Source organism: Orbicella franksi, chromosome 1 (genome assembly GCF_964199315.1).
Source record: "Orbicella franksi chromosome 1, jaOrbFran1.1, whole genome shotgun sequence".
Classification (NCBI taxonomy): domain Eukaryota; kingdom Metazoa; phylum Cnidaria; class Anthozoa; order Scleractinia; family Merulinidae; genus Orbicella; species Orbicella franksi.
In genome coordinates, this window is record NC_138145.1 from 15,300,726 (window position 1) to 15,326,827 (window position 26,102).

The 26,102-nt window shown below is 38.8% G+C and overlaps 1 protein-coding gene across 2 annotated transcripts in view; it reads right to left on the minus strand.

Moving 5' to 3' along the window:
• Positions 1–264: 264 nt before the first annotated feature.
• LOC145476154 (E3 ubiquitin-protein ligase rnf213-alpha-like) overlaps positions 265–26,102 on the minus strand; it is a 70,539-nt gene continuing 44,701 nt past the window's right edge. For both annotated transcript variants that reach the window (XM_081455366.1, XM_081455354.1), the window contains exons 47-84: positions 24,733–24,868; positions 24,341–24,448; positions 23,937–24,022; positions 23,306–23,491; positions 22,788–22,923; positions 22,289–22,504; positions 21,887–22,023; positions 20,557–21,074; positions 19,626–20,093; positions 18,947–19,110; positions 18,607–18,813; positions 17,424–17,638; positions 17,085–17,178; positions 16,350–16,441; positions 15,709–15,954; positions 15,441–15,552; positions 14,517–14,945; positions 13,934–14,053; positions 13,742–13,849; positions 13,169–13,222; positions 12,109–12,309; positions 11,741–11,840; positions 11,226–11,263; positions 11,018–11,115; positions 10,668–10,821; positions 8,997–9,177; positions 8,528–8,619; positions 8,372–8,429; positions 7,855–8,054; positions 7,435–7,576; positions 6,985–7,068; positions 6,192–6,369; positions 5,344–5,551; positions 5,108–5,182; positions 3,313–3,513; positions 2,847–2,936; positions 2,007–2,176; positions 265–1,564 (exon numbers count right to left, since the gene is read on the minus strand). In XM_081455366.1, the coding sequence (XP_081311492.1) occupies positions 1,396–1,564; positions 2,007–2,176; positions 2,847–2,936; positions 3,313–3,513; positions 5,108–5,182; positions 5,344–5,551; positions 6,192–6,369; positions 6,985–7,068; positions 7,435–7,576; positions 7,855–8,054; positions 8,372–8,429; positions 8,528–8,619; positions 8,997–9,177; positions 10,668–10,821; positions 11,018–11,115; positions 11,226–11,263; positions 11,741–11,840; positions 12,109–12,309; positions 13,169–13,222; positions 13,742–13,849; positions 13,934–14,053; positions 14,517–14,945; positions 15,441–15,552; positions 15,709–15,954; positions 16,350–16,441; positions 17,085–17,178; positions 17,424–17,638; positions 18,607–18,813; positions 18,947–19,110; positions 19,626–20,093; positions 20,557–21,074; positions 21,887–22,023; positions 22,289–22,504; positions 22,788–22,923; positions 23,306–23,491; positions 23,937–24,022; positions 24,341–24,448; positions 24,733–24,868 (6,271 nt within the window). In that variant the 3' untranslated portion in view covers positions 265–1,395. The remainder of the gene's footprint in view (positions 1,565–2,006; positions 2,177–2,846; positions 2,937–3,312; positions 3,514–5,107; positions 5,183–5,343; positions 5,552–6,191; positions 6,370–6,984; positions 7,069–7,434; positions 7,577–7,854; positions 8,055–8,371; positions 8,430–8,527; positions 8,620–8,996; positions 9,178–10,667; positions 10,822–11,017; positions 11,116–11,225; positions 11,264–11,740; positions 11,841–12,108; positions 12,310–13,168; positions 13,223–13,741; positions 13,850–13,933; positions 14,054–14,516; positions 14,946–15,440; positions 15,553–15,708; positions 15,955–16,349; positions 16,442–17,084; positions 17,179–17,423; positions 17,639–18,606; positions 18,814–18,946; positions 19,111–19,625; positions 20,094–20,556; positions 21,075–21,886; positions 22,024–22,288; positions 22,505–22,787; positions 22,924–23,305; positions 23,492–23,936; positions 24,023–24,340; positions 24,449–24,732; positions 24,869–26,102) is intronic.

Consider the following 26,102-nt stretch of genomic DNA (forward strand, 5'->3'; position numbering starts at 1 on the left):
TTCACACCGTGTGCAAGTTCAGTTTGGCTTTGGCACAATATATAATATTAACTGAGAACTATCCAACAAATGAGCGGAGTTTAAAAGCTAAGTTTACAGTGTGCGCTCTAAGTTTTGTATCTTTTTCACTGTCGACAAGACTCGCTGCGATAACAATGTAAAAGTTGCCGGCATTTTGTAGTTTTGTTAAGGTGTACCGCTGACCAGCAAAATACTGTATCGCGCCCCAAAAAACGTATTTCCGCGGTGTCGTTTCGAAACGGTTTTTTTATTCCGGTTATAAGACCCTCGGATATAAGCCCCTCCGTTTATTAACCCATCTAAAATCAGTGTATTAGCCCAGGGCTTATAAGCGGCAGTTTACGGTATTTCCGAAATACTATTCTTTTTGGTTTATTAGTGAACTGAACCGGGATTCAACACACAAGTGGACTCATGTGAAGTTTTCTTCACTGTTATCACATTCATAATAAATCATAAATAAATTACACTACAGCATTGCAGATTCCTCAATTTTCGCGTCAATACTGCACATACACAACATCAAGAGATTTCCTTCAATGAGCTAAGTTTTCTCATAAACGAACATGGTGACCTTTATGTGCGCGTTCATAGCAAATTGCACCATGCTTCTTGTGTTTTGTGTGAACACATTTCCCATGAAAAGTAAACGAAGGAAGACTAGACTCTCCGGAGGATCCATCTTTTTCATCCGAATTGGAACGAACGAATCCACTTCCAGAACCGACTGTAGCATTTCGATGTACTTTAGAGTACTGAACTTATACTCCGCTTGGGAAGAAGAAATAATTGAGTGACGGCCACTGTTGAGACTGTCAATTTTGGTATTTTTTTTCTATTCTTTATTGAAAAGCGTTCTACTCAAACGTTAACAACAATTCATGGCTATAAAGAACGATACTAATTGATATTTCATGCTTAAGGTTTTCGCCGCGAGCTTCAACTAATTGACCTTAACATAGCATTTTGTTTGCGTCAAAGGAATTAAGCAAGAAAAAAAAAAGAAAAAATTACTTATTCAATACGTGCCCTTGATGCCTTTGCATCTCGCTGTATTTAACTATTGACAATACTGTAACTAACACTAGCAATAAGCCATCTGGCCTTACTCTAAGCATACATCAAGCTAGAGTGTGTATTCAGTGTTGAATTACTGTCGACACTGAAGTGAAAAGTGCTCTACATATTTAGTCACTTGTTAGTATCAATGCAGCAACTTATACTATAACCTATTAAGCTAACAACTGCCAGAAATGCTACTCTTATCTCTATGATAACATTGCGAAATGACGTTGGCCGATAAGACCAGTTTTATATTTTTGCTAATTTCTCAGGACACGTTGTGCCAATTTCTTGAACCTCGAGTACTGCTCCTCAAGCAGTAGCTGCGAGACGTTCTTGGTGAAAGTCGTCACTTAATTGTACAGCGGAGTTCCAGACAGCTTTCACGTGTTTCATTTGGATACTGTAAGGAATGTTCTCGGTTCCTGGAATTTGTTCGAAACCTTTATCCGCCAAGCACAGTTCCAAGTACTCTGCAAAACTGGAAGATAATTGCATTAGAAATTTACATTCTGTTTTAAAAAAAGCTGATCATTCAACGTAAAAAAGAAAGAAATTTTGAAGTGGTAATTCGCGCGACAAATAAATTAGAGATAGGGTTGTGCTGAGAGATCACATGCAGTAAGAACCGAAGACGCTCTCTGGACTCCTCCGATATCTTTGTTGGGAAGAAATGATTCCCCGACGTATCCAAAGAGCATTTGCATAGAGTGCTTTCTTGTGTAACTATCTTACAAATCAAATATTTTGATTTATAGCAATAGCTAGTTTCCTATCAGCCATCAGTATACGGATGTTCACTGGTGCTACAAAACATTCGCTCGGCCTTGGACTTCTTCGTACCTCCAACCAAAGATGTGCCAGAAAATTTGGTATCTCTGCCACTTTTGGACTTTGTTACCAAACGTAAATGTCAATCTTACCTCATGGTTGAAATATTTTCACCATCTTTTTGAACATTCAGAAGAATCATTTCCAGGAGTTGTGGTAAAAATAAGTCCATGTCGATTTTCCGCAATACGCGATTTAGGTGCGCCAGGTCGCTTGAGCTCAGTCTTTCCTTGAAAATGTCAGGCATTTGCTCAAATGGCTCCTAAAGAGATTTGGGAAAGGTGATGGTTTATAGTTTGTCTAGGTCACGCAAATGTACTTTTGTTTGCCTTCTTAAAAAAGAAGATTAAGAAATCTTCAAGAAAGCCAAAAATCGTAGTAAATCCCACCTGCCTTTTTGGATCAAGTTTTGTTTGGTCATACGTTCAAAGCTCCATTAGGCATCCCATCCCTCTCTCTTTAACGTTCCCCTTAAAATAAATTCCCTAAACAGCTTTCACTTTTACTTAAGCAATCCGCCGCCCCCCTCTCCCTTCCTCTCCACTAAGCTCACCAACCCACTTCTCAGGACGGCAAGCCTTATTTACCCACGACTATTTCTTTCGTGGACACGCACATCGATAATATTAATACAAGGTCTCTTATATCTATTAATTATTACATACGCCGACTGATTTATCTTTTCAGAAATAGCGCCCTTCTCTCTCTAAAAGGTGTTGAAAAGACGTAAGACCCTTCCAAGACGGGGGCAAAGTTTGATAGAGTTGAACAGTACTTTTATTTATTTTAATACAGGTCGTTTAGCGCAAGAGTAAAGTTGACCGATCTTCCGGCTAAGAGACCTCTTAGATCTCTGGGTTAACGCATAACAAGGTTTTCTTAAGGGAAAGACAGAGGGCTGAAAGAATGTGATAAGGTTACTTTAGTCTAACCTGATTGTTCCTAGACTTGATTTTCGCTTTCTCTAGGGCCATGAGCCGCCATAACGCCAAGGTGTGAGTCAGGTTGCAGTACTGCTCTGCCTAAAGCAAAACAGCAACATACATTAAATGTTTAAAGGGATGTGATGGCTAAAGAGATGGTAACTCGTTTGAACCAACCACACTACTGAGGCATGGCACACGACCAAAGTTCACGACAGCGAAGCGTGCAACAAGGGCTACAATACAAAAACGAGAACAATTAAAATTCCTAAATTAAGACCGACCAAGGTAGCTCAATGAACTACTTATCATAATGTCTCTTTTAAAACTCTGCTGAGAAATAAATGCGCCACAGCGATCTATTCGTGTACAAATGGCAAATAATTAAAGAACGGCAAAAGTTTCATTTTTGCCGCGTCCCGCTTCTCTCAAGGAAAATGACCTGATTCGTTTCAGCGGACTGCATTGTACTTACTGTTGGGCTCTTGAGTCCGCGTTCTTTGGGTAACTTAAGTACTTCATGTAAGTACCACTTTAAAGGTCTCTCGGTTTGGCCACCTGACGAAGCAAGAAAACCAATGGCGATATCCAATGACGAAAGAACATCACAGACATCAGACAAGGAGGAGCGGAAATCGACGATAATCTGGCCTTCGACAAACCGAGAAATGGGCTCCTGTAGAAAAACACAATAATAATTAATACTAATAATAATAATAGTAACAATTATACATTTATATAGCGCTAATACAGTAAATGTTATTGGACAAGCTTAAGGTCCGTGTTTATGGCACTCAAAGTCCATAAAATGGTAAAAAAAAAAAGGATAAAACCGATATTCTCCAATAAGGACCGAACAAGCTCAATAAAGTAAATTTAAAAACAACAACAGTTTATTGACACTCCCCTGATGGGGCTTTTCAGTGACAGTAAACAATACAATACAGTACAATACAGTACAATATAACACAATACAATACAATACAATACAATACAATACAATACAATACAATACAATACAATACAATACAATATAATACATTATTTTATGGCTGTGTCTCACAAGGACTGGGAACTACCGAATTCACGAATTTGATTGGCTGAAATCCATATTGACCGCGGTCTAGATTTTCCCATCTAGACCGGCATCTAGACCGGTTTCATTTTGCGTTGAAAAAGTAGCAAACTAAAATACAAAAATGTTCACAATTTTCTTTTATTTTCTTCTCAATCATTTATGGAAGTGCCAAAAAGCCTGATGACAAAAAAAGTAAAGAGGACGAGCAAATTTCGGCAGGTTTATGTTAAGCTCATCGCCGTTCGCAAGCAGAATGTCAGCAAACCAGTTACATTAAACGAATTAAAGTTTTCTTCTTTGCCATATAATAAACATCTTATTAACCGAGCTAAGTCGGTCTGTATGGGAGAATTTTGACCTCGGTCGTGTGTACAGACCTCACTGCGTTCGGTCTGTACTCACGACGTCGGTCAAGATTCTCCCATACAGACCTCCAGCTCGGTTAATAAGAGCTAAATACAATACAATACAATACAATACAAGTTTGTTGTATAATACGCTTAGCTATTCAGGTGTGACATTACATAATGGAATGTCACACCAGCTATTGAAGTATTTATTAGATGGCTGTTATGCTTTTCAGGTCGTTTTCATGAAAGTTTAACTCAAAAAAGTGTCCGCCAAATATGAAGAAAAAAGGGTGTCTACTTCACGAAATCTATTCTATAGTGGACAGTTTTGAAAAAGGAATTCGCCAAAAGTAATTCGCGAGCGGTCCAACTTAGCGATCCGAATTGTGAAATTAAGCCTCTCAGGGAACAAATCAGAATTCTCCTTTTCATCTTAAACCAAATTATAAACAGCAGGAAACCACCTCAGTTACGGCACGAAACGTGGCGAAATATACCCGTCCATGCTACCGTTATTATTATTATCAGCTCCTAAAACGTTAAGGATCAGGCATCACTCGTGCACTAAAATACACCGAGGTTGTTAAGTTCTGAAACGAATCAAACATAGAATTGCACCGGTGAGCGTTTTCTTGCGTCTCCCTTTCCACAAATCCTCCCTTAATCGAAGGAGGTTCGTTTTCAAACACTGATGTTTTCAAAAGTTTCCGTTTTCGATGAAAACGATCGGCGTTTTCCATCTTCTATCATGGACGATGGACAAACATACACCACAATTTATTTTTTATTAATATGAGATCAAATTCAAACAAGCCTTTAGTGGAAAACTGTGTACTTCTCACCTGAGGAATTTTTTCATTAAGGGAAGCGAACACGGCATCGTCACGTGTGTCTCGACTGAAAGCAAATCGTTCGTCCTAAAATGAACACAGAGAAAACAAAATTCACCCTTACTTAGTTGAAGTTAAGCTCAAATGACAAAAGCAGAGTTTATAAAGGATAAAAGAAATCTATTATCATTTAATAAAAGTAATTTCCTAACAAAACAGACAGTGCACGCCATCTCTTTAACACTTACCTTAAACTCAACGAAAGGTCTTCCCCTCAGAAACCTGTCGATGAGCTGCCTTTCCAATGCTGCCCAATCGTAATGCACTAGAGTTTCCTGTCCCACCTCTAGAGAGTAGTTACAGTGTGCCAGGATAAGAGGCAGCAGGTCTTTCTCAGGATCATAAGCTATCAGATGTGACATGGTCACCGACGTCGAAGAAACGCGATCTAGGGCGCTGCAAACGAGGTAACGATTTAAAGTGGAGAGAACGAGATGAGAAATATATGAAACATCGATCGAGCGGTAATTCATTTAAGCATAAGAGCCGAAGCCCGCCTGTAGTAACCTGATATCTTCATGTTATCGATTTTATTAAACTAAATATGAGACTCAAAAGGCTCTTTAAACGTTTAACCAAACGTTTCGGGCTTAGCCCTTCTTAATTTATCGGCATAGTGTCACGCATTTAATGAGTTTCTGCTCATTCCCATCGATTTTTTCATCCTGCTAAATTCCAGAGCTTGTAGGTAGGGGCGATTATTGCGAAATTACTTTTATGGGCAAAACATTTCCAAGGAGAGGACACGGTTCAGAAAAATTTCAAATATTATTTTTACGTAACTTAATTTGATAATGAGATCTCGATGACATGTTGATCGATTAATATATATCACAGGATGTTTTCTGTTACACTCATAAGGTGTAGATATGATTGGTAGGCCAGAACAGGCCTGCTTCGAGTCACATGTGTTAATCTTTGAAATCTAGACGTCGAGTTGATCATATCATTCCCACGCCACTACTCAAAGATTCATTTGCATCGATGGAGATATAAACAGAACATCGCATCGGGATTGAAAGGACAAATAGCTTACCATTCTTGGTTAGTTGCATTACGATATGCTCCCAGAAACTCGTTATGCGTATTGACTAAGAAGAAGGTGAGCGAAGTCAAACACACTCCCATTCCTGCGGTGCCAGGGAGCAACATGGCGATTGGGCAGTCGTTGTCCATGGTGGTATTACAAAGGTCTTGCGGTACACGAAGACGACCTCGAAGATCAAAGTGAAATTAAGAACATATACTTTTCCTTGAGCAAACTAAACCCTAGTGTCATTGAGGTCCGAGTTATTGCCCTACATTGAAACAGAACAGGGCTATAAAAGAAGATTGTTTGGAAAGTTGATTGTTCTCAGGTCTCAATTGCAAGTTAGAGAGTTTGCCATATCTTGCTCAGAACTAATATATCAAAGGAGAAAGGCCGTGATTGACCACATTTCCAAACACCGAGAGAGAGTTGAAAATACTACGAATAGCGGAGTATTTTTGACGAAATTAAGAGTTCAAGGCGTTTGGAAATGTGGTCAAACACTGTCTTGAGTGTTTGATATATCTTCTCAATCGAAACTAAACCTAAGGAGAAAACGGGAAAATAAAAATGTAAAAAATCAATGTTAATTAAGATCAGATTTCTAGACTCCGTCACCGTTATGGATTCATTTGTTTAAACTTGATGAATTATTAATGAGTTTGAGACGAATAAAATTAAAAAAGTAACTTGAGCTTTGCTTCATGCAACTTCGAAATAACTAGGCAGCTATATTCCGGCATCAAGAGTCCTCATGGGCCCGATGAGGATGGGTGAGTGACTGAGGCAGCTATATTACCTTGATCGCCAAGAAATGACCGGCAAGAATTCCACGCAGTCTTAAAACTCTGGAACAGTTTACTGTACTCTTCTTTCACAGATCCTAAAATTAAAACAGATATATTTCATTCAAATAACCAGTCAGTCCCTGCTTCACAATCTACTCCTGCAACATAGACATTTCCCCTAACAGTTGTCTGACTAACTGTGGTGGTCATTTGGTCATTGGTCACTTTTGTCATTTGTCAATGGCCATCTGCTCACATCTGCTCACGGTCCTTGAGTGAAAGAGTCTTAATTGTTCATTTTGCACCAGAAAGATGCCAATGGTACAACATGTAGGTGCCATCTTTTCATGGTGATTCTTTGGTGCTTATGTCAGTTGTTTTTGTAATACACCAGAAAGTAACAGAGTAACTTGTGAGACAAGCGAAAATTGAGAAAAGAAAAACATAGCTGTTGCATGCACCTCTTGGAAGATCCTGAAGAAATTTCCGGATGGTATAGCCCTCAGCATCTGTTCTATCAATTCGTCTGTGAAATCTGTCCATCAACAGACGTTGGAGACGAACAAGGTCAGGAAGAAACTGGACGAAACGCAACTTGTGTTCCTGTAATTGTTAAACAGCAAACGGTATTTACTGATATCCTGCAAGAACGGGGAACTCCTTTCCCGCACTCAGAGGCAAACGAGTGGGAGCAAGAGGAACCTGGCTTGACGTTGATTCAAGTTAATTTTTTAAATTGATAAATAGAGTGAGCACTTCATTTGTTCGTAACCGTAAGGTAAAGCTCAAGACAACAACAACATAGATACGCCTTCCCATGCACCTCTCCCTGCAGACACAACAGCTACATCCTAGCGAAAGTGTCTGAGTGTTAGTGGTACCTGTTTGAGGAAAGCATTCAGCACTTTGCATTGCTGTTCTCCACCAGAAAGAACTTGCTGTTGGAATGAGTTTCCCAGATGTTCCACAGTGATTTGCCTTCTGTATTTCCAAAGGGCCTTGGACATGGGTTTTACACCCTGAGTTAAGTCCTCTTTGTGCGCATCAAACTCGTACATCTGTCGCACTACTGGATCGCTTCCTGTGGATCACAGATGGCAGAAAGAGGGACGAAACAAAATTACCTTTGTAAAAAAAACGCTATATTGTCAAATAATCAATCAATCGAGCGAGCGAACAAGCAAGAAATCAATCAATCAATCAATCGATCGATAAATCAGTTAATCAATTTCACATTCAAGTTCAAACAACGTCTTTCTCCCTTCTAAAAACTATTATGACTGTAAAATTAGCTTAAGGTTACAAAATGTATATTTAAAACTTATAACTTTTTGATCCTATAAAATGAATCGAGTACAAAGACGTTGTAACTACAGTTAACAAGATGGAGTACCATACCGAATCTCTCGTCTTCCATCAACAGCCTTGAAGCCCTCTGTAGATTCTCGTCAAGATGCTAACACGATTTGCATAGAATATAAACGGTATTAGGAATGATCACTTGTAAGGAACGTATAAAAGAAGCAAAACAAATGACCACGTCTGATAACATACCGTGATGACAGGAACGACAATCACACCACAGAAATCTGTTTCCCAGTTCATTCGACTGTCTCGGCTTTGAAGAAGCATGTCATGCGCGTTTGCTGAAGAGGAAAAAAACGGAATTCATAAATTAACATGCACCAGGACACATGCATTAATTAACTCAGACAGAGCTAGCGATTCAGGAAATAAAATATTTTGCCAGCGCGATGTAAAACAACATAAACTGTTGTGATTTATTCAGCCTTGCGTAATAGCCCAAGAATAACTCTGTCATTCCAAATGTATCTAATGCAGGTTGCTCATTGTCAGTGTAAGAAGCTACCGTTGGTCCAGTTTAGTAAAGCTAACCCATTTACTGAGACTGGTGTCAATAGTGACATACGAGAAAAGATAGCGCTCCACATCTTCCTCAATATTGCTGAAATATGTTCATACCACCGTGACAAAATGTTAACAGAAGAAAATAAGTTTGTACCAGTTTGTCCTCCATTTAATGAAATCATTCGCTGCAGTACAAGGTGAACTGTCAGTGCTGCGTCATCGACACTACGTCCCAGTGCTCTGCTAAGGACATCCAGGTCCCGTTGCAAATGTTCCCATAAATACTGTGCAACTGACTGTGATTGGCATGGAGGAGTGATAAGCTGTGCAGTCGCCTTTGAAGAGAGATGATAGACTTTCTATTGTATCACTACCTAGGTAGTTTTATTACATAGGTAAAATAAACAAACTCCCTTTTCGAATTTATGTACATTTTTTGTATTGTGAATTTGAATAAACACGTATGGATGTAAAATATCAGCCGGAATTTGATTTGATTCTCTTGATAACGCACATAATAATAATAATATATAATAAAAATATTTTTATGGCGCCAAATCAACTAATTGTCCGTGGCGCTTTCCACTAAATATTATTAATAAGCTAAAAAAGGGAAAAAGATAATAATAATAATAATAATAATAATAATAATAATAATAATAATAACAATAATAATAATGATAATATAAAAAATAATAACAGGAATAAACTTAGTTAAAACTCTAAGATATTTAAACATTTTTATCGCCTGAAAATTAAAAGAGTTAAAAAGCTTGTTTAAAAATATATGTTTTAAATGTCTTTTAAAACTGTCAATTGAAGAACTAGATCTTAGTTCGAGTGGAATCGCGTTCCAAAGTCTTGGTGCCGCCAGAGCAAACGTTCTTTCGCCATATGTCTTAAGTCTCGCTATTGGGGTCGCCAGAGGGTGTTGAGAAGACGATCTTAGTGTCCGTGGAGAGGTGTAATAATTAAGTAAGTCACTGATGTAGCAAGGCGCTGCTCCACTGAGAGCTTTGTAGACCAGTAAACGAATCTTATAAGCTATACGGTAACGGACAGGTAGCCAGTGGAGCTTTTATGACTAACGTGATGACTATAGTAAGTTTACGACACAGACTAGAGATATTCCTCACAGATAAGTGTTTCTTGTGAGATTCTATTAACGCAAAAATGCAATATTAAAAGAACCGCCGTCTTTATTCATGTATTTGGTGGTTTTATTTATTTATTTACTTTATTTACTCAAATTCAATTACAGAGATGATCAAAATAAAATAAAAGAAAGAATTAAACATATTTATAAGTATAAAAAGGAGATATTTCAGTAATTAGGCCAGTTTATACAGAATTCTAGATTCCTTATTTTAAATAAACTACCCCACATCAGATGTAAATTACATATAATACGTATATAGACAAATCGCAACAGCAATAAGTGATCAGTAAACTATAAAAGTTAAATTTACTAATATAAAACTGATTCAATTTCTTATTAAATAATGATAATTGACCAATTGTCCCAATAGCTACAGGTAGGCCGTTTCATAAATCCACCGTCAACGCGATTAAAAAATGAGAATTTAAAGACATCGGTTCTAAAACAACCCTTGGCATAAAGATGCTGATTTTGCTGAGCTACGAAACTCGTAAATTTTGTACCTTAGGATTTGGCTTATGAGGACGATGATGATGTGTTACTTGACTTTGCAGTTTCAACCACACTTTTTGAAACCAGAAACATCAAAACACCTCGATAACCAACCTTCGCCAAACTCAATCTTAGTATCAGAGAAAAAAAGTCCCCTCATGTCAAACTACTTACCGGAGCATCTCTGCATGCTCCCATGACCATGGCCGAGTGCATGATAATTCGCAGGAGACCGCACACTATCGGTGACATCTTTCTCTGCGGCTCAGCACAAGTAGGTCTCGAACCAGGATGTCCAAGCGCGTGGCCGGTCTTCGTTCTATCGTTTCTAGAAATTAAACAATAAAAATATTACAATCATCCTAAACGTGGCAGTCAGTTCTACTGAAATGGGTCATACATGCAATTTAGTTCTGTTATACTTTAAACTGAAAGAAGCCAAAGTATTGCTTTTGTACTTGAAAGCAATCCTCGGGTAGTTTCTTGGTTATCGAATCGCTGAGAATAGAAATGTGTCACGCTACCTATCGGAAACCTTGTACTCTCCTAGGAACTTGTGATGCTCTCCTCCCATTACCTTTCCGCAGTCGGGACACGTACCCTTCTGCATCGGCTGTTGACACTAATACGGAAAAATGCGATAACTGAATTAACAAAAGATGATCATAAAGCACAAAAATTTGTAAAATAATAAGACAAGGCACGTGTAGTTTCTGAATAACACGCACTAACCTCCCCAATAAAATACGGATGTCTACAATTTCCGCACTCTGAAAAGGTAAGAGAAAATGTGTAAAGATTTCGACACACCTGTAACTGGAGGTGTTAGAAAGACTGCGTAAATTACTAGATTTGTAGCACAGTACATTCAGTGTTGTTTGTTATGGGCTGATTAGTTGAATCACTTGTCAATAAAAGTTTGGAAATGCAATGACAAGAAAAACTACTGATAAAAATGATTGCTAAGGTAATTAAGCAAAATTCTGCGTTGTCAGATAATATATAGTCCACTCAAATTTGCGTATAAGGACAAAAGGAGGCTAAAGTACACTAATACCATAGCTACTATTTCAATTACATTTTTATTCTTGCTACCAATGATAATTTAAGCACAAGTGAAATACGAGAATCATCTTTTGCAGTTCGGTCCGTTTTCTCCCTAAGGGTTAACGAACTTATTCAAATCACTAGAATCGCCTATATTTTTCCATACGGCAAAAAGGTCGACTACACTCTGAAACACTCACCATACCACTCTCCGACCCAACGAGTTCCTTTCATAGTCTCGGCAATGACATTGATACACTCGAGAAAGTTGTCCTCGGGCATGGTTGGTAGGAAGGAAGTCTGTATGGTTCAAAAAGACAAAGAAAATAAAGTTTATTTCATCAGTTTTAGCTGCTGCGAATTTCAAAAGAAAACCCGATTTCATCTCTTTATTTTCCTCTCGATTTATTACCTTCCATCTATAATCAGTTTTTTCAATGAAATTTAGCGCATCATTAACGAGTTTACTTTAAACTTGTTTGTGAATGAACGCGGCAGCGAAAGTCATATTAAGTTGCCCTTCATAATGTGGGGGTTTGTTTGAGTTATGTAATTCAATTACACTTACCTGCATCGTGGATGGATTTGTCAATAGCGTGTAAAGAGGTTGAGCTAATGAGCCTGAACCAACGCACTGTAAGGCTGCTGACATGTGGATGACAATTTCAGCTAAGGTGTGTTCTTGCGGGCTCTTTCCGCGAAAAACTTGAAGTTCCTTAAATTGGCCTCCTTGGCTATTTTCTAGAAGTTGTCTGGCAAAAGGTTGAGCCTTAGAAGAATCAACATCAACAAAAGGTTGGCAAAATAACACTCACCCGCACAGACTAGATTACGGTGTTGAAAAGCTGTTATTAGCGAGGAAAACACTTAGCTAGTTAAAAGCAGTCATCGCTGGTGCATTAAAAAAATAAATAAATCACAGATCACTAGTTCCACCCCCCAGCTTGAAACAGGGGTCCTCATCTATGAACATCACATTTTGTTGTTCCACTCATGCTTATTTAATTAATAATAACTTAGGTATGGTCCACAAGCTTTGTTCTATTTGTCCGCGTTGGATAGTGGGAAATAAATAACAAATGTCAGTGAACCGTACAGCGCCGAGTTTGAATTTCTGAACGAAACTGTGTCGCTTTCTGATCATCACGAAATGTCTCTTTGCCGTCTTCGTTCAGTCACTTCTCTATGTTTCGTGTCGTTTTATACATAAAAAAAAAGAAAAAGAAATGCTCCCTACGTTGAATTTAGACGGATTTCAGCCATGTTTTGAGGAAAATGTCTTATCAGGACCAGAACAAAATTGTAAACGAACTGCACGCACGTCCATCTACGAAATAAGATTTGCTGCTTGTTAAGTCCTCGCAAGAGATAAGAAGAGAACGAATATTATAATAATATATCCGAACCGTTATAATGGCGACAAGATGTAATGTACTACAGTTCATTTTTCATTTAAAGCGTTTCTTTGTGTCTTCCTTGATCAGAAACCAGTAGGAAAGCTTACAGTTTCAATGACAGATAATTTGTTTATCATAAAATCCAATCGACCAATAAAGTTAAACATTCAATAATTAAGCTATCTTCAGGAATGTAAGGAAGCAACGTAGACTAGGTTGCTTATATAATACCGTCACGGAAACATGTCCTTCGTTTTTGATGAAATCATCCAGATTTTTCTTGGCCTGGAATGGAAATAAACATTAAGATAATCAGAAGTCGATAAAAAAACCTTATCTAGTCTTCTGTTAAAATACAAAATCATGCATGACCAAAGTGGTGTCTTACTGTATTTAAAGAGTATTACCCAGTTACCAGACAACAAAAGAACAACGAAAGAGTAATCTTACGCATATGTTTATAAAACATGTTGCATAGATGAAAGAAATCAAGCGGAACGGTAGATATCCAAAGATTAACAACAAAACTTATAAGTCATTGACGCACTTTGTCTTGTGTGATCGTCCGGGTGAGGGTAGTTCTGAAACGAACTGTTGTTAATGACTGACAAACACTATTCACTTGATTCTGAAGATGACTTCCGCTCAGTTTGTCGAAACGTCAGTCACCAACAACAGTTCTTTTCAGAATAACCCGCGCCCGGACGATCACGTAAGACAAACTACTGAAACTCCTGGGATCAAACCATTTACTACGTTGACGTACTGTAACCCTATTTTCAGTGATATCGACAGTTTCCCTACCTCCTCGGACTTTGGACTCTGAACTAAAGACGTATTTGCCAAAGTTATTTCACGGTACAATGCTAAGAGAAGAAGGATGTCTATGTTGACACCTTGTTCTTCGATTTCCTACACAAAAAGACAAAACATTATTTTTTTTCCGCTTCAGTAATAACAAATCTTACGAAACTCTGATTAACATTAAATACAAACCGTGATAGCTGTTACAATGTCTTGGATATTTCCACTGATGACAGTTTTTGCCAGTCCTTCACGAAGTGCCCGATAGTGCTTCTCGTGGACAATGAACCTGTCTTGAATGACTTCATCCTCCTAAAAACAAAAGCCGTTGTTCATGATCAGTTGATCCCTGAAATATGGTCGGTACTGTTTTCGTTTACGGACTTTGTCCTCGATTTTTCGACTAAACTCTTCTAGCACTTGCATAGGAACTAATCCCAAGTACTGAGTTAACCTGCGATCATACCCTCCCTCCCTACATCTCATCATTTTTTTCTCCCTTTCAAAAAAACGCCTGATCGCAGGTTAGTACTGAGTGGGAGTCATGTTCAAAAAGTGTTCTTCAGTTTGTTTTTCAAATTGATCTTTATCATAGGAAATTGTACAAATTGTGAAAAATCAAATTAGCCTCGGCTTTTCTCTATGCTTCCATAAGAACTCTCCAAAATATTGAATGGGAGTCATTTTCAAAACAGCGAAGGACAGAGTTGTTACATTATATCCACAAAATCTGGGAGTCAATTCTTGTGCTATTCATAGTGGCCAATTTACTTACCTGCTGTCGAGCTTCTGGTGGAAGAATCCACTCTAGTTCCTTATAGCCACCCATAGTGCGAACGCAGTCAAAACCATACCGTCTGACAAGCTGTTTAAGAAGGTAGAGCTGCGGCGTGGTGCTTGAACCTTCCATGCAAAGCTTTCTAGCAGAATCAAGTAGGCAGCCAGCTTCTCTCTCAACATCAAGGTCTTTAGTATAGCTACTATCTCCTTCAATAAACCTCTTGTAAAGGAAGTCTGCTACGAGTGATAGGACGTAACGTCCTTTTGCGACACCTTCCAGTGCGTTTGCGTTTATCCCAAAAGAACATTCTTCATTGCCTGTGAGAGCTTTAAATGCCTCATCGCAAATCTTTTTGGCATATTTGAGTTTTACTGTCAACTTCGAATCGGCCACTTTGGATTGGTACCGGCTTATTAGAATGTCCTGAGAAAAGAAAAACAAAGTTACAGTAAAAATAAAGTTACATGTCACTGAATTGACTGCAAGGCTTAACTGAGTAAGAAGTATCCTTTTGAAAACAAAATACAAAATCAAATATAATTACAAGCTCACGAAATATTGGAGTGACGTGATCTCATCAAGTTAAAACAAAGGAAATCATAATCATAAGGTGTTTAGATGCCTGATCTTATTCAGTATAGATTTTTCACGCTTTCCTCTTAGTTTTTGAGTCGATTGAGGGGATATATCAAACTCTTGAGAGTGTTTCACCACACTTTCAAACACCTCAAAGTTCATCAGAAATACTCCGCTGCGTGTCGTATTTGCAACTCTCCTCTCGGTGTCTGGAAATGTTGTAAAACACGATTCCTCCTGTTTGATATATTACTGTCCAAATTCACCAAAGAAAGAGCTTCTTGTGGTAACATAAAGCTATTATCCTTCCTATCTCTCTGGGTTCATACGTCTACAACTCACCTCCATACATTGCACGTACAAAAAGCAGACCTCTTTAATGTGCTGGGGTTCTGGATTCAAGCCTTGAGCCTCTTGTAAGAAAATTTCCAAATGCTCTTTAACCACCTTTGTGCTGTAAAACAAAGAGTGGAAACAAAGGGAAAAAACTTAGTTAAACCACGCTTTTTCTAAATCTAGCTTCTACTAAACAGCATATTTTAAAAGCAGATGTCAGACTTGTTATGCAGTACATGACATCTTACTTATATCACTAGTTACGTGTGGTTACCTCGAACGGAGGAGCTGCTGGAGGAGAAAAGAACGCACCACAGGGGTGGGGTCGATACCATAGTCGGGAAACGGCGAGAAATCTTTTGTTTGAGTTGACTGGCGGCCGATAACATAACGCATAAGAAGGAAAATAGCTTCTTGTTCCAAGTCTTTAGATGAGTCACCAAAACAAAATATGGACACTAGCTCCATAAAAAAGGCGTTGCAGTGGCGTCGTAACTCGGAAGTCGTACTTTCATCGGCCCTATTAAGAAAATCAAGAAAATGCGCCGTTATCCTTTCAGAAATGAAACGTTTCTCTTATGCAAAATTGTGATCAAAGCCTTATCCTACATTTTACCAGTAAAAAATAAATAAATACAAAGTCTGGTCATAGCCATCAAAAGAAGTTAGGCTGTAATGGCTTAAATAAACACTATGATATGCCTTTGGCAGTGACGTAAATTTCGACACCATGCGAAGAGTTACCGTAAGATCCGAGGTTTTTACATCCATAAGGCATAATAATGCTCATGCTTTCAAGGATTAAACTATGTTATATTGCACCATGCGCAACAGAAAAAAGACTTTGACATGTTGAAAACTATAAAGATAACTCTGCATGGCTTATCGCCGTTATAATGGTTTTATTCATCTTACCTCATTTGGACGTCTTCACTGAGGCTGATTAGAAATTTCTCAATAGTCTGCAGAGATCTCAGCGACGAAAAGTCAGTTTCATCTCCCAAAGCCTGATCAATCAAGAAAAGAAGCGATTAACAATGTTCATTTTCGTTTGTAAGTGATATTCGCTGATTAAAGTGAGCATTTATGTTTAGTTTAACCTTATATGAATACCTCAAATGACCCGTCAAGAAGCAAGACTTCTTCTCAATTCACTTGGCTGGGGCCTCTCTCTGCCAAAAGGGCTGTATGGTATTTAAACTACTAACAAGCTACAAGCTTGCACTAGTTATCGTTTTGACATCTGTACTGACTTCCGCGACGTTGCCCATAAACTAACCTAACCTAGGCCAACACCTGACAACCTAAAACGCACCTTTTACCACAGTGGAGCTTTCCTCTGGAGGAAGCTAGAGCCGCTAGCTTTTTTAATCTCTTTAAAAAAACATATCAACAAACGGTTTACCACCTCGAGCTCCCACATGGAAAATATGTGAGACAGTTAATAAAGTATGTAAATTTCCTATTTCATTTGCTGATATTTTTATCGTGTTTAATAAGTTTGTTGCTTTTGTTGTTGTTGTTGTTGCTGAGATTGGTAAATGAATATCAGGTGACTCCGCGCGCTGTGAGCATCTACCTAGACTGACCGTTTTTTTACGATGTTTGTTTGAGTGCTTGCCTTTAATTAACACATAACAAAACTTATACCTTCCATAGTCTGACCACACTCTCATCCTGCTCGTCAAACAAGGTCACGTGTTCTACAAATAGTCTGACAGCTCCTTCTCGTTGCCACATGGATCTAGCACACAGAAAATGAAGTGAACATCTAACACCCCGTGAAAGCTAGACTAAACAGATGAATACCCAAAGAATTTACAATCCCGAGATTTGTAGGAATAGACAGGAAAAGCGGAACACCAAAAAGCAAAAATCCTCAATCAATCAAATAATCAACACGAAACAACTTTTATCCTCGATTAAAAAGTGATAGTAATTTAAACTTATTCCTCCCTCGACGGCAGGGCTGTATAAATGCCAAATTACCTGCATTGACCAAGCAATACTGTGGATTTCTCTCCGTAGTTTGAGCTCATCTCTGTAACGGGTCCAAACCTTTCTTTTCTCATCATGTCTTCCACCGCTGGTCTGATGGACAATACTTTGTCACACCAAGCTCGCCTGGATTCCGGCTTCAGCAAAATTTCAGCAGATGGGCTAACAGCTTCAAGGCAAACTTGCAATGCAACAACGTCCAGGATCTGTTCCATAAGAACACAATGATTGTAATCGGTGTTATGGGCAGCCTGCGTGTGTACTATATTACTTATAAAAGAATTTTGGACGTTAAACTTTCGTATGATTTATTTCGCACGTTTAATTTTCGGACAATAACTTTTTATCTAGTTTTGGGCGAATTTCGGACGTAAAATTCGGACAATTTCCTGAAACATAGCTTAAGCAAATGTCTACGCCTACCAAACAAGAATTAGACTGAAACAACATCGGTGAAAATGATTGTTTTACTGCATCCTCAAGGTTTTTTAAATGACAAATTCTATCAAGCCGTTTCCCAACTTAAGTTCGCTCCATAAAAGAAACTAAGATGTTTGGAGCTACTTAAAAGTTTTATACTGTGCTGCTTTATACTGTATTTTATACTGTACTACTACTATACTGTACTACTGTTTTATACTGTATTTCGGACGCTTAAAAATTTCGGACACTTATTTGTTCGAAATGAAAAATCGTCCGAAATTGTTTGTAAGTAATGTATTTTCTTTAATTCACCTTCCCATGTGAATGAAAGAGAATAGTAGACATCTACACACAGACTATGCTATTAGCAGCATACGATAACTGCTCCACCGCTGGATACAGCACAACGAGACTTCAAATGTCGAAATCAGAACTAAGTTGAATGCCAAAGTGTCCAATTACATTGTTTGGGTAGAGCTTTTGACATTTTTTACAGACCAGCACTATAGAAAATAATGAGGCACCATGCCATTCCGCAAATAGAAGCAATCGGCATGTGTTGTTAGTGTTTTGCTAGCATTTTGAAACGAGTGGCTACAACAAACCAAAATACTTGCTCATGATAACATTTCCAATCACCTTGCAAGGGCGACAAAAACAACGCTTTACCAGAAATTAGCAAGGCACATAAATAATTGGGCAATTTACTTGAAAAAATAATCTTCTTCACAGAACTGTTACAACTACTCACCACTTCAGATTCCTTCTCTCGGGGAATTTCTCTCAGTCTTGGCACAAGACCAGGATGGACTTGAACAAGTTGGGCAAAACACGTTAAGCGCAACTGAACCCTACTGTGTGCCACATGAACGAGTGGTATGTCAATCACCTCATTACCCTCTTCATCTTCCAGAGTACCCAATTCCCTCGCTGATGAAAGAATGGCTTCGTAAACAAGCTGAAGAACAAAAGAAAACAGCTTACACTTTTGTGACGTTAAGTCATTATTTACCACACAACGAATTCGGAATACGGTAGCACGAAGGTTAATTACAACTGGAATAAAGTGTCAAATAATAGTTAACAAAAACCTCGTATTCCATATCACTTGAAGGCTTGTAAACCATGTGAACGAAATCCATTAGGTACGCTTGTGCTGAGAAGGGTTGATGACGCAGATCCCCAAGAAGAGACCCAATTTCGGAATTATCGATCAAACCACGTAAAGATTCCACCAAAGTAGCACTGGACTGGGCTGAGGAAACAACAAATTACCGAATACTTTAGTTCCAGTAACAAGTATGTTTTATCGCTAGGTTTTTAGTTTATTATCGTCAGCGCAACATGGCTCTAAAGCCATTATAAGATCTCCCATACCCTTCACGAATCTGGCTCTGATAAAACAGGATGGAACCTCTCCATCTAACTTGAGTTTCCTTCTAATACTGATAACTAATATTACTGGTTCGACAACCAACAGAGGTTTTTAGTTCATCCATTTACTGCAGTCCGACTACAAAGCGCTCTGCTTTGTTGTAAGCTGGCACTGTAATAATTAATTATTAGTATAGAGTTAAAAGAAAAACTGCACCCATGATTCTTTTCACTTCAGTCGAAGGGAATTGGTGGCTATAGGCATTGTTAAAACAACACAACTTAAACAAGACGAGATGACAACATTTCAGTAGGATTAAAAACAAAAACATACACAGCTAAGAACAAATTTACTGTGTAGAACTGATTATTATATAATCAAAACTGGATTTGTACCTGAAACGCCAAACGCATCTTTCAACGACTGTTCCACGCCTTGCTTGATAAGGAAAGAAAATGGAAATCGGCAAAAGAACTTGTGACCGCCAGCGCCAGAGCCAAGGACTTGCACACGCTCACGAACCGAATTAGTAACTGGCGAAATCATCTTACTGTAACTTAGCTCTGAAATTTTGGGGTCAGCCATTATCTTCAACCACAGCTTAGAAATCCAAGTGTCGTCATTTCTCATCAAGTCCAGATTGCTGTCCCTGTCTGCCAACGCGATGATCTCAGCCAGAATGGGTACCACAGCAGAGTACACTCTTTTCCAAAGAGCCTTTCTGAAGGTGCCCCATTCTTGCACACCTGTCCCGGATAGAGCCTCTGCGTGCAGCCACTCGTGTGCATTGTATGCTATTTTTTCTCTTTCTTTCAGTAGGTGAAACGTTCTTTGTGTCACAACGCTAGCAAATGTCTCGTCAGCTTTAAAACAATAACAGCAAAGAAAGATGAATTAAGACTTAAAAGTGTTTGTATTTTTTCTCACTTGAACGTGTTTGTATGCCATTTTGTGGTCCGTATCTAACTTCTGTTTTCCCTTCCACGAAATTGCACCAGCGACCCAGTGACACAGTAGTTATAAGCGAGACGTATTTTATTTGCTGCTAAAATCGATAAACAGAAAACTTTGAAGTTATCTACTCTGCTATCAGGCAGGCCAATTAACAACAACATCTTGAAGATCAAATATAATATATAAGAATTCCCATCTGAAATGAAACGCGAAAATATTCAAACTCGTTTGTTGCATTATTACTTAATGGACGGAGAAACAATTATTTTTTTATTTTTAACTTGAAACTGAAGGGAGCGTATGAACAAAGCCATTCATGGTTGGCATGTCATGGATTTAAAAAGTTCCGCAATCAGTGTCATTTATACTAACCTCCAGCACCTTGAGACTCGTCAGGTAGCAAATCCAAAAGAAGCTCAATCCGCTGAGTTGATCGTTCAGTTGATTCCATTTCGTTATCAACTCTGCACGCTGCTGCTTGTACGCAGTTTCGCAGGAGCTTCACAGCCAAGGCCTGCGTGACCTCATCCCTTTCTTCTTGATCTTTACTTCCGCTTCTGAACAGCTCGCTGATTGGACGATCAATAAGTTGCTCGATAGAAGGAGTGTGCCTGTCGGGTGGGCGGAGTTCATCAATGTGACTAGACATCCACTTTCCACCCTGGAAACCGACAAAGTTACGGCAACCACCGACCATTCTCGGCAGCTGTATGACCAAGACAACGTGAACTGCTTCGATTGATGGCAGATTGAGCATTTCTGGCGCGTTAGTCCGTTCCTCCAGCAGAATATGCCTTGCACCGGCAATCAGGTTGAAGTTGTCATCTCCTGAGTCACACTGAACCAGGAGAATGCCAGGACAGTCTCCTCCAAGGCGTTCAAAAAAGGCTCTGTCAGAGCGTGAGTTTGAAAGTTTTAAATAGAGGTTACAGCAATTTATGTTACTTTCGTTTTACCTGAATCATTATCATAACAAGAGCTAGGAAGAAGAGTTAAGGTTTAGCGCCAGTAATGTAGGATATTCTTAGGGCGATCAATAGGCAGAATCGGCTAACCTGTTTACATTGCCCTTGGTTCCACCCAATTCAGAGCACGTGATGATTCATTTGGAAGGTTACAATTGTGCAATTTGTCACAGATACCTGACTGCATAGGAGTATGTACAAACAGAACAATTGTAACCTCCCAAATGAATCATCACATGATCTGAATTGGGTAGCAACAATGGTGTAATCACGTTAGCCGAATCCGTCTATTGACCACCTTGTGACAATGTTGGCGTCCTTATGCGTGAAAAGTTTGAGAATTCCCAGAAGTTCCATTTTAAAGACATAGAATTACCAGAACTTTAAATATATATTAACTATCGAGAGCTTATCGCCTTAAAATAATATCGTATATCGCCTCAGCTACAGATTAGACTTTGTTTTCCTCTATCCAGGAAGAGAATAGATTGGGGCTCAAAACTTCGGAACAGGGTTTGATGAAAGAACGTTTAGAAAAATCGGTCAAAAGGTGAGAGTAGGTCAGAACGTATAGCGTGCAAACCTGTCCATGGCGGACACAGGTCAGTTACAGCCGAAAAGCAAGATATGTGGGTTATTGTTATTAAGGACATGGGTATTTGTCTTTCTTTTTTTTCTAGAATGGGAAATCGCTCGATGTGATATGATGTAACACATTTCTTAAAATAGACCATTACCTTACTGATCCTCGAAACTGTTGCTCCGTCTGGAACTGTTGAAGTGTCATGAGATCGACAGTCGAACAACGGAAATCACTTCGGTTACATATGTCAGCCAGATCGTGGTTAGAGAGCAGACGAGAATGAGTGGTAATCTAAAACAAAAGTTTAGGAGATCAATTGGTCGAGTTGGATAATACTATTCAAGGTTTGCGCTTCTTGAAAAGTTTAGCCTAAATTTTTCAAGTTCGTCCTTTGTAATCCGTGTTAATCTTCTCCACCCTTAACCATCCCTGTTCCTTTATGGTTTATTATTATCTTTTCGGTGTATTTCTATCTTAGTAAAGTAATTTTTTCAGGTTTCCTTCCCTCAAAAGGTACCGTGACTGAACTCCTTTAAGTTGAAAAGTTGCGACTCACTTGGATTAAGAGCCCTTCTCGACGTTTCTTATCAATGTGGGCATCATCCAAAGTGAGCACATGCCTCATGAAGGCCGCTAGACTAGAATGTTGCTGCTCGCGAAAGTAAATGTCCCAGATATTGCGAGCTCTTCCATCCAAGGGAGTGGCTGGAAGACGGGCGATTGCATCAGGTGCAGCCATCTCCAGAAGCAGCTTTTGACAACCTCGAAGCACCTATAAAATGTAAAATATTTCTTAAATGTCTTCGCTTCTATATTTATATGACATAAGGATAGTACTGAGTAAGTGCATGAAGTTTGTCACGAGCTTTTAAAATTACAAGAAATAGTTTGATTCGCTCATACTTTCACACTTTCCCAATTCCTTTTGATGGGATCTCGTCTTTTTTTCCGATTTTTGCTTGTTGACGCGCTAGGTCGGGACTTGGTTTCGTTTGGAATTTGTGAATTTAAATCTGGTAAAGTAAGATGTAAATTTGAACTTTCTGTCTTCCTACTTTCATTTCCAATGTATCCTCTGTGGTTTCATCAAGCAAATCATCGTCTTCTTCCATGTCATTGCAGACTTGCATCACGATGGAGGGAATGGTGTCCTCGTGATAGCCAACAAAAGCGTCCCCAACGGAGAAATCCCTAGAACAATAGACCCTATTGTAAGATGTATCAAGGTCTATTCATAACTCATGATAAATATGGTAGAAAATATTTTATAGAAAAATGTAAAATGTAAAGCGAGCGAAAATAGTTATAGCGTTTCGATATCGTCAAGATGTCATTGTCGAGTGCTTTCCACGAGCCTTTCTCACCGCATTTTTAAAAATGTCAAACTCAAGACTATTGCAACCTTTTCGCTATGGATTACGTTCAGTGAAGGACGCGTTTTCACATCAACACAATGCGTTAACTGATAAGGTAAATGCGGCGTTAAACTGGTGACTTTTCTACACGGGGTTAAACCCTTCACATCAGATCAAAAGAGCCGTTTGATGTAAGCCATGTGGTAATTATATTTTACCTGTTACGCTTGTTTTCCCTCGTAAGCTCTGAAAAGTCACTGACCCAGGTTTTCAGTTTATCTACCAGTTCCATCTGATATGGAGTCAAACTTGTCAAAGTCACGAGGTAGTGCTTCTCCAGACGGTTGATCAGCGGAATAGGAAACTTGTTGTAAACTACGTCCTTTTCAGCGATTACTATTAACCTAAGAGAGGATAGATGGGTATTCCACTTTAAACAACATAATTGGACCTGAAACTGGACCACGACTTTCTTCGACAACAAACGCCGCAACTGATTGTGTTACAGACTTCAGAAACACATTTAAGAGTAAACTTATCATTTACACTATGCAGTTAAATCTTTTTCAGTAGAGTTGTTGTTCAATTTTAGTGTTTTTTGCGCTAGAAACTTGACATATCAATCCCACTTAGCTACGGTTTACCACTTGTACGATTCTTCGAGTCGTTACAAGACCAGAGCGTACGAGGAATCTCAAACTGAAGAAACAGCAATATGGTTAAGTAAAATATCATTCAATGACTCAGGTCACGTACAGAGGAAACCTTGCAGCTAACGTCGCTAAAAAGGAATAGTTAATATACAAGTGGACAATTTTCGTCAACAAAAGCACTAAGTGAACTCCTTACTTGAAGTCATCATGGACACGACATTTAACGCGGTGAGTACCGAGTCCAAGATCCACGTACTTCTGTCCTCCAAAGTACACGTAATACTACAAATATAAAGTAACCAAGAGTTGGAATTCGCCTACGTACACCTTTACATCGCGCAGACAAACAAGTCGCTAATGAACCGTTTTGTGTTGTGTCATGTCTCCCAAAGTTCAGTCTCTGCAAGTAAAGAACAGCGTTGCATGGTGTCTGCTAAGAGACAATCTTTAAGGTTCAATTTTGCCAAAACTGAAAGTCTGTAAAGGAAATAATAGATTTACCCAATTCCATCATTTCTCTTAAAATGGCAACAGGTACAAGATGTATTGTAGTTAGATCAGAGACCTATAGAAGAGCAAACCAAACCAGGTGTTTCATACCTGATTGAGCGCGTCGTACAGACTTTCGTAGAGACTTTCGAGGTTTAACAAAATCACTGTTCGTCCTGTCTCCATGCAAACCTTGATACGGTTGATGTTGCGACAAATCTGAACGACACACGAATTATAAATAATGTCAGTTGAACTGCCGAAAGATACATTTATTACCGTAAACGGTCAGTACAAACTTCAAAAGCTTGTGGGTTCATCTACAACCTAAAATTTCAAAATGTATAAAAGAAAAGTTTCTAAAAACAGATTCCTAAAGCACGTTAAAAACTAAAAGATACAATATTCAACGCTAACGTTATTAAGAAATATTCAGTAAGAAGTCAATTAAACTAAAATTGTCACTTGATGTTCTCAGAGAGTCCGGCTGTGGTACATTTTACCTGAGTGTATTCCTGGTCATTAGGAAAACTGCTTCCAAAGATAACCACTGCATCATCTGCCGTCTTCAAGAGATGTTGTTGCATGATTGGCAGTGCGGCGTAATTTTCCGTTAGTATCAAAAGGTAACGGTTCTCACTACACAAAGTAAGACATCAGTTTAGTTAACCATCAACAGCAGTTGCCATCACTGCTGCATGCCAAGTTGATCACTCGCTTCTAAAATTCATTGATAACTCATCAAGATAAACCAAAGGAAGTCATGACCGTAACCGTGTTTGGATATCTGATCTTAATTAACATAGATTTTTACAATTTTATTTCTCTGTTTTGGTTTAAGTTTATGGCAGCCATAAACTGATGTTAATGAGACCTGAGAGACAATATCTCAAAGTCAGGCACACAAACTCTGCATTGTAACACTTTATTTCAGAGACATGTAACACTATGAACCTCGTGTCATGCTCATAAGTAAATCCCAGTAACATAGGTAACATGCCACCAATTCCTGATCTCAAAGTCCATCAGGGATTCCCAGTTGAAAACAATCACCCCCTTTGGATATCACAACAAACCTTTCATTTCCTAAGTAAAGCCACTGTTATCTACATCTGTAAAAGACAGTGTATCAATGGTTCCAGTCATGTCCCTCACATGTCCACCTCATGCCCCTGACCTCTAGTCAAGCACACGCTCCTCGTTGTATTCAGTCTTCTCGTTTGTGCCGATCCTTCGCCACTGATTTTTCTTTTACCCTCCCACCCTCCCATGACTGGGACCCTTGCTCTACGCATCTGAACCCCTGATACTACGCTTTAGGACCATCTTCAAGCGAATAAACAAACCATTTAGATCTATAGAAATGTTCACCATGAATAAGGCTCATAATCTGTCTTTCCCAAAAAGAAAAAAAAAATGGGGGCAAGCTTTGACACTGCAATTCAGAATGTCGTGTATAGATACTGAACATTACTATTCTGCTACTTTTAGAAAAACATTTATCCATATATACTTATGATATCATTTGCTTAGTATAAAATAATAATAATAATAATAATAATAATAATAATAATAATAATAATAATAATAATAATAATTATACCATTAATGGCTATAGGCTAGGGTTATCTGTCTCCTAGCAAGCCTTAGACCTTATCATTCAGGGTGCAATGAACAGAGACTGTATTTTGGTGACTTTCTGTTGTTTGCTATTAAAGGACGGTGGCAGGGAAGTGCACCCATTAGCTGCACTTTACCCCACAGTAAGGCTCTAGCCCACTGGAGACAGGTCCGGAGAAATTACCTATTCCAAGGTGGCTACCTCCGGTACCACCTGATCTGTACTCCCCCCAGGAGGGGCTCCCCCTCCTGG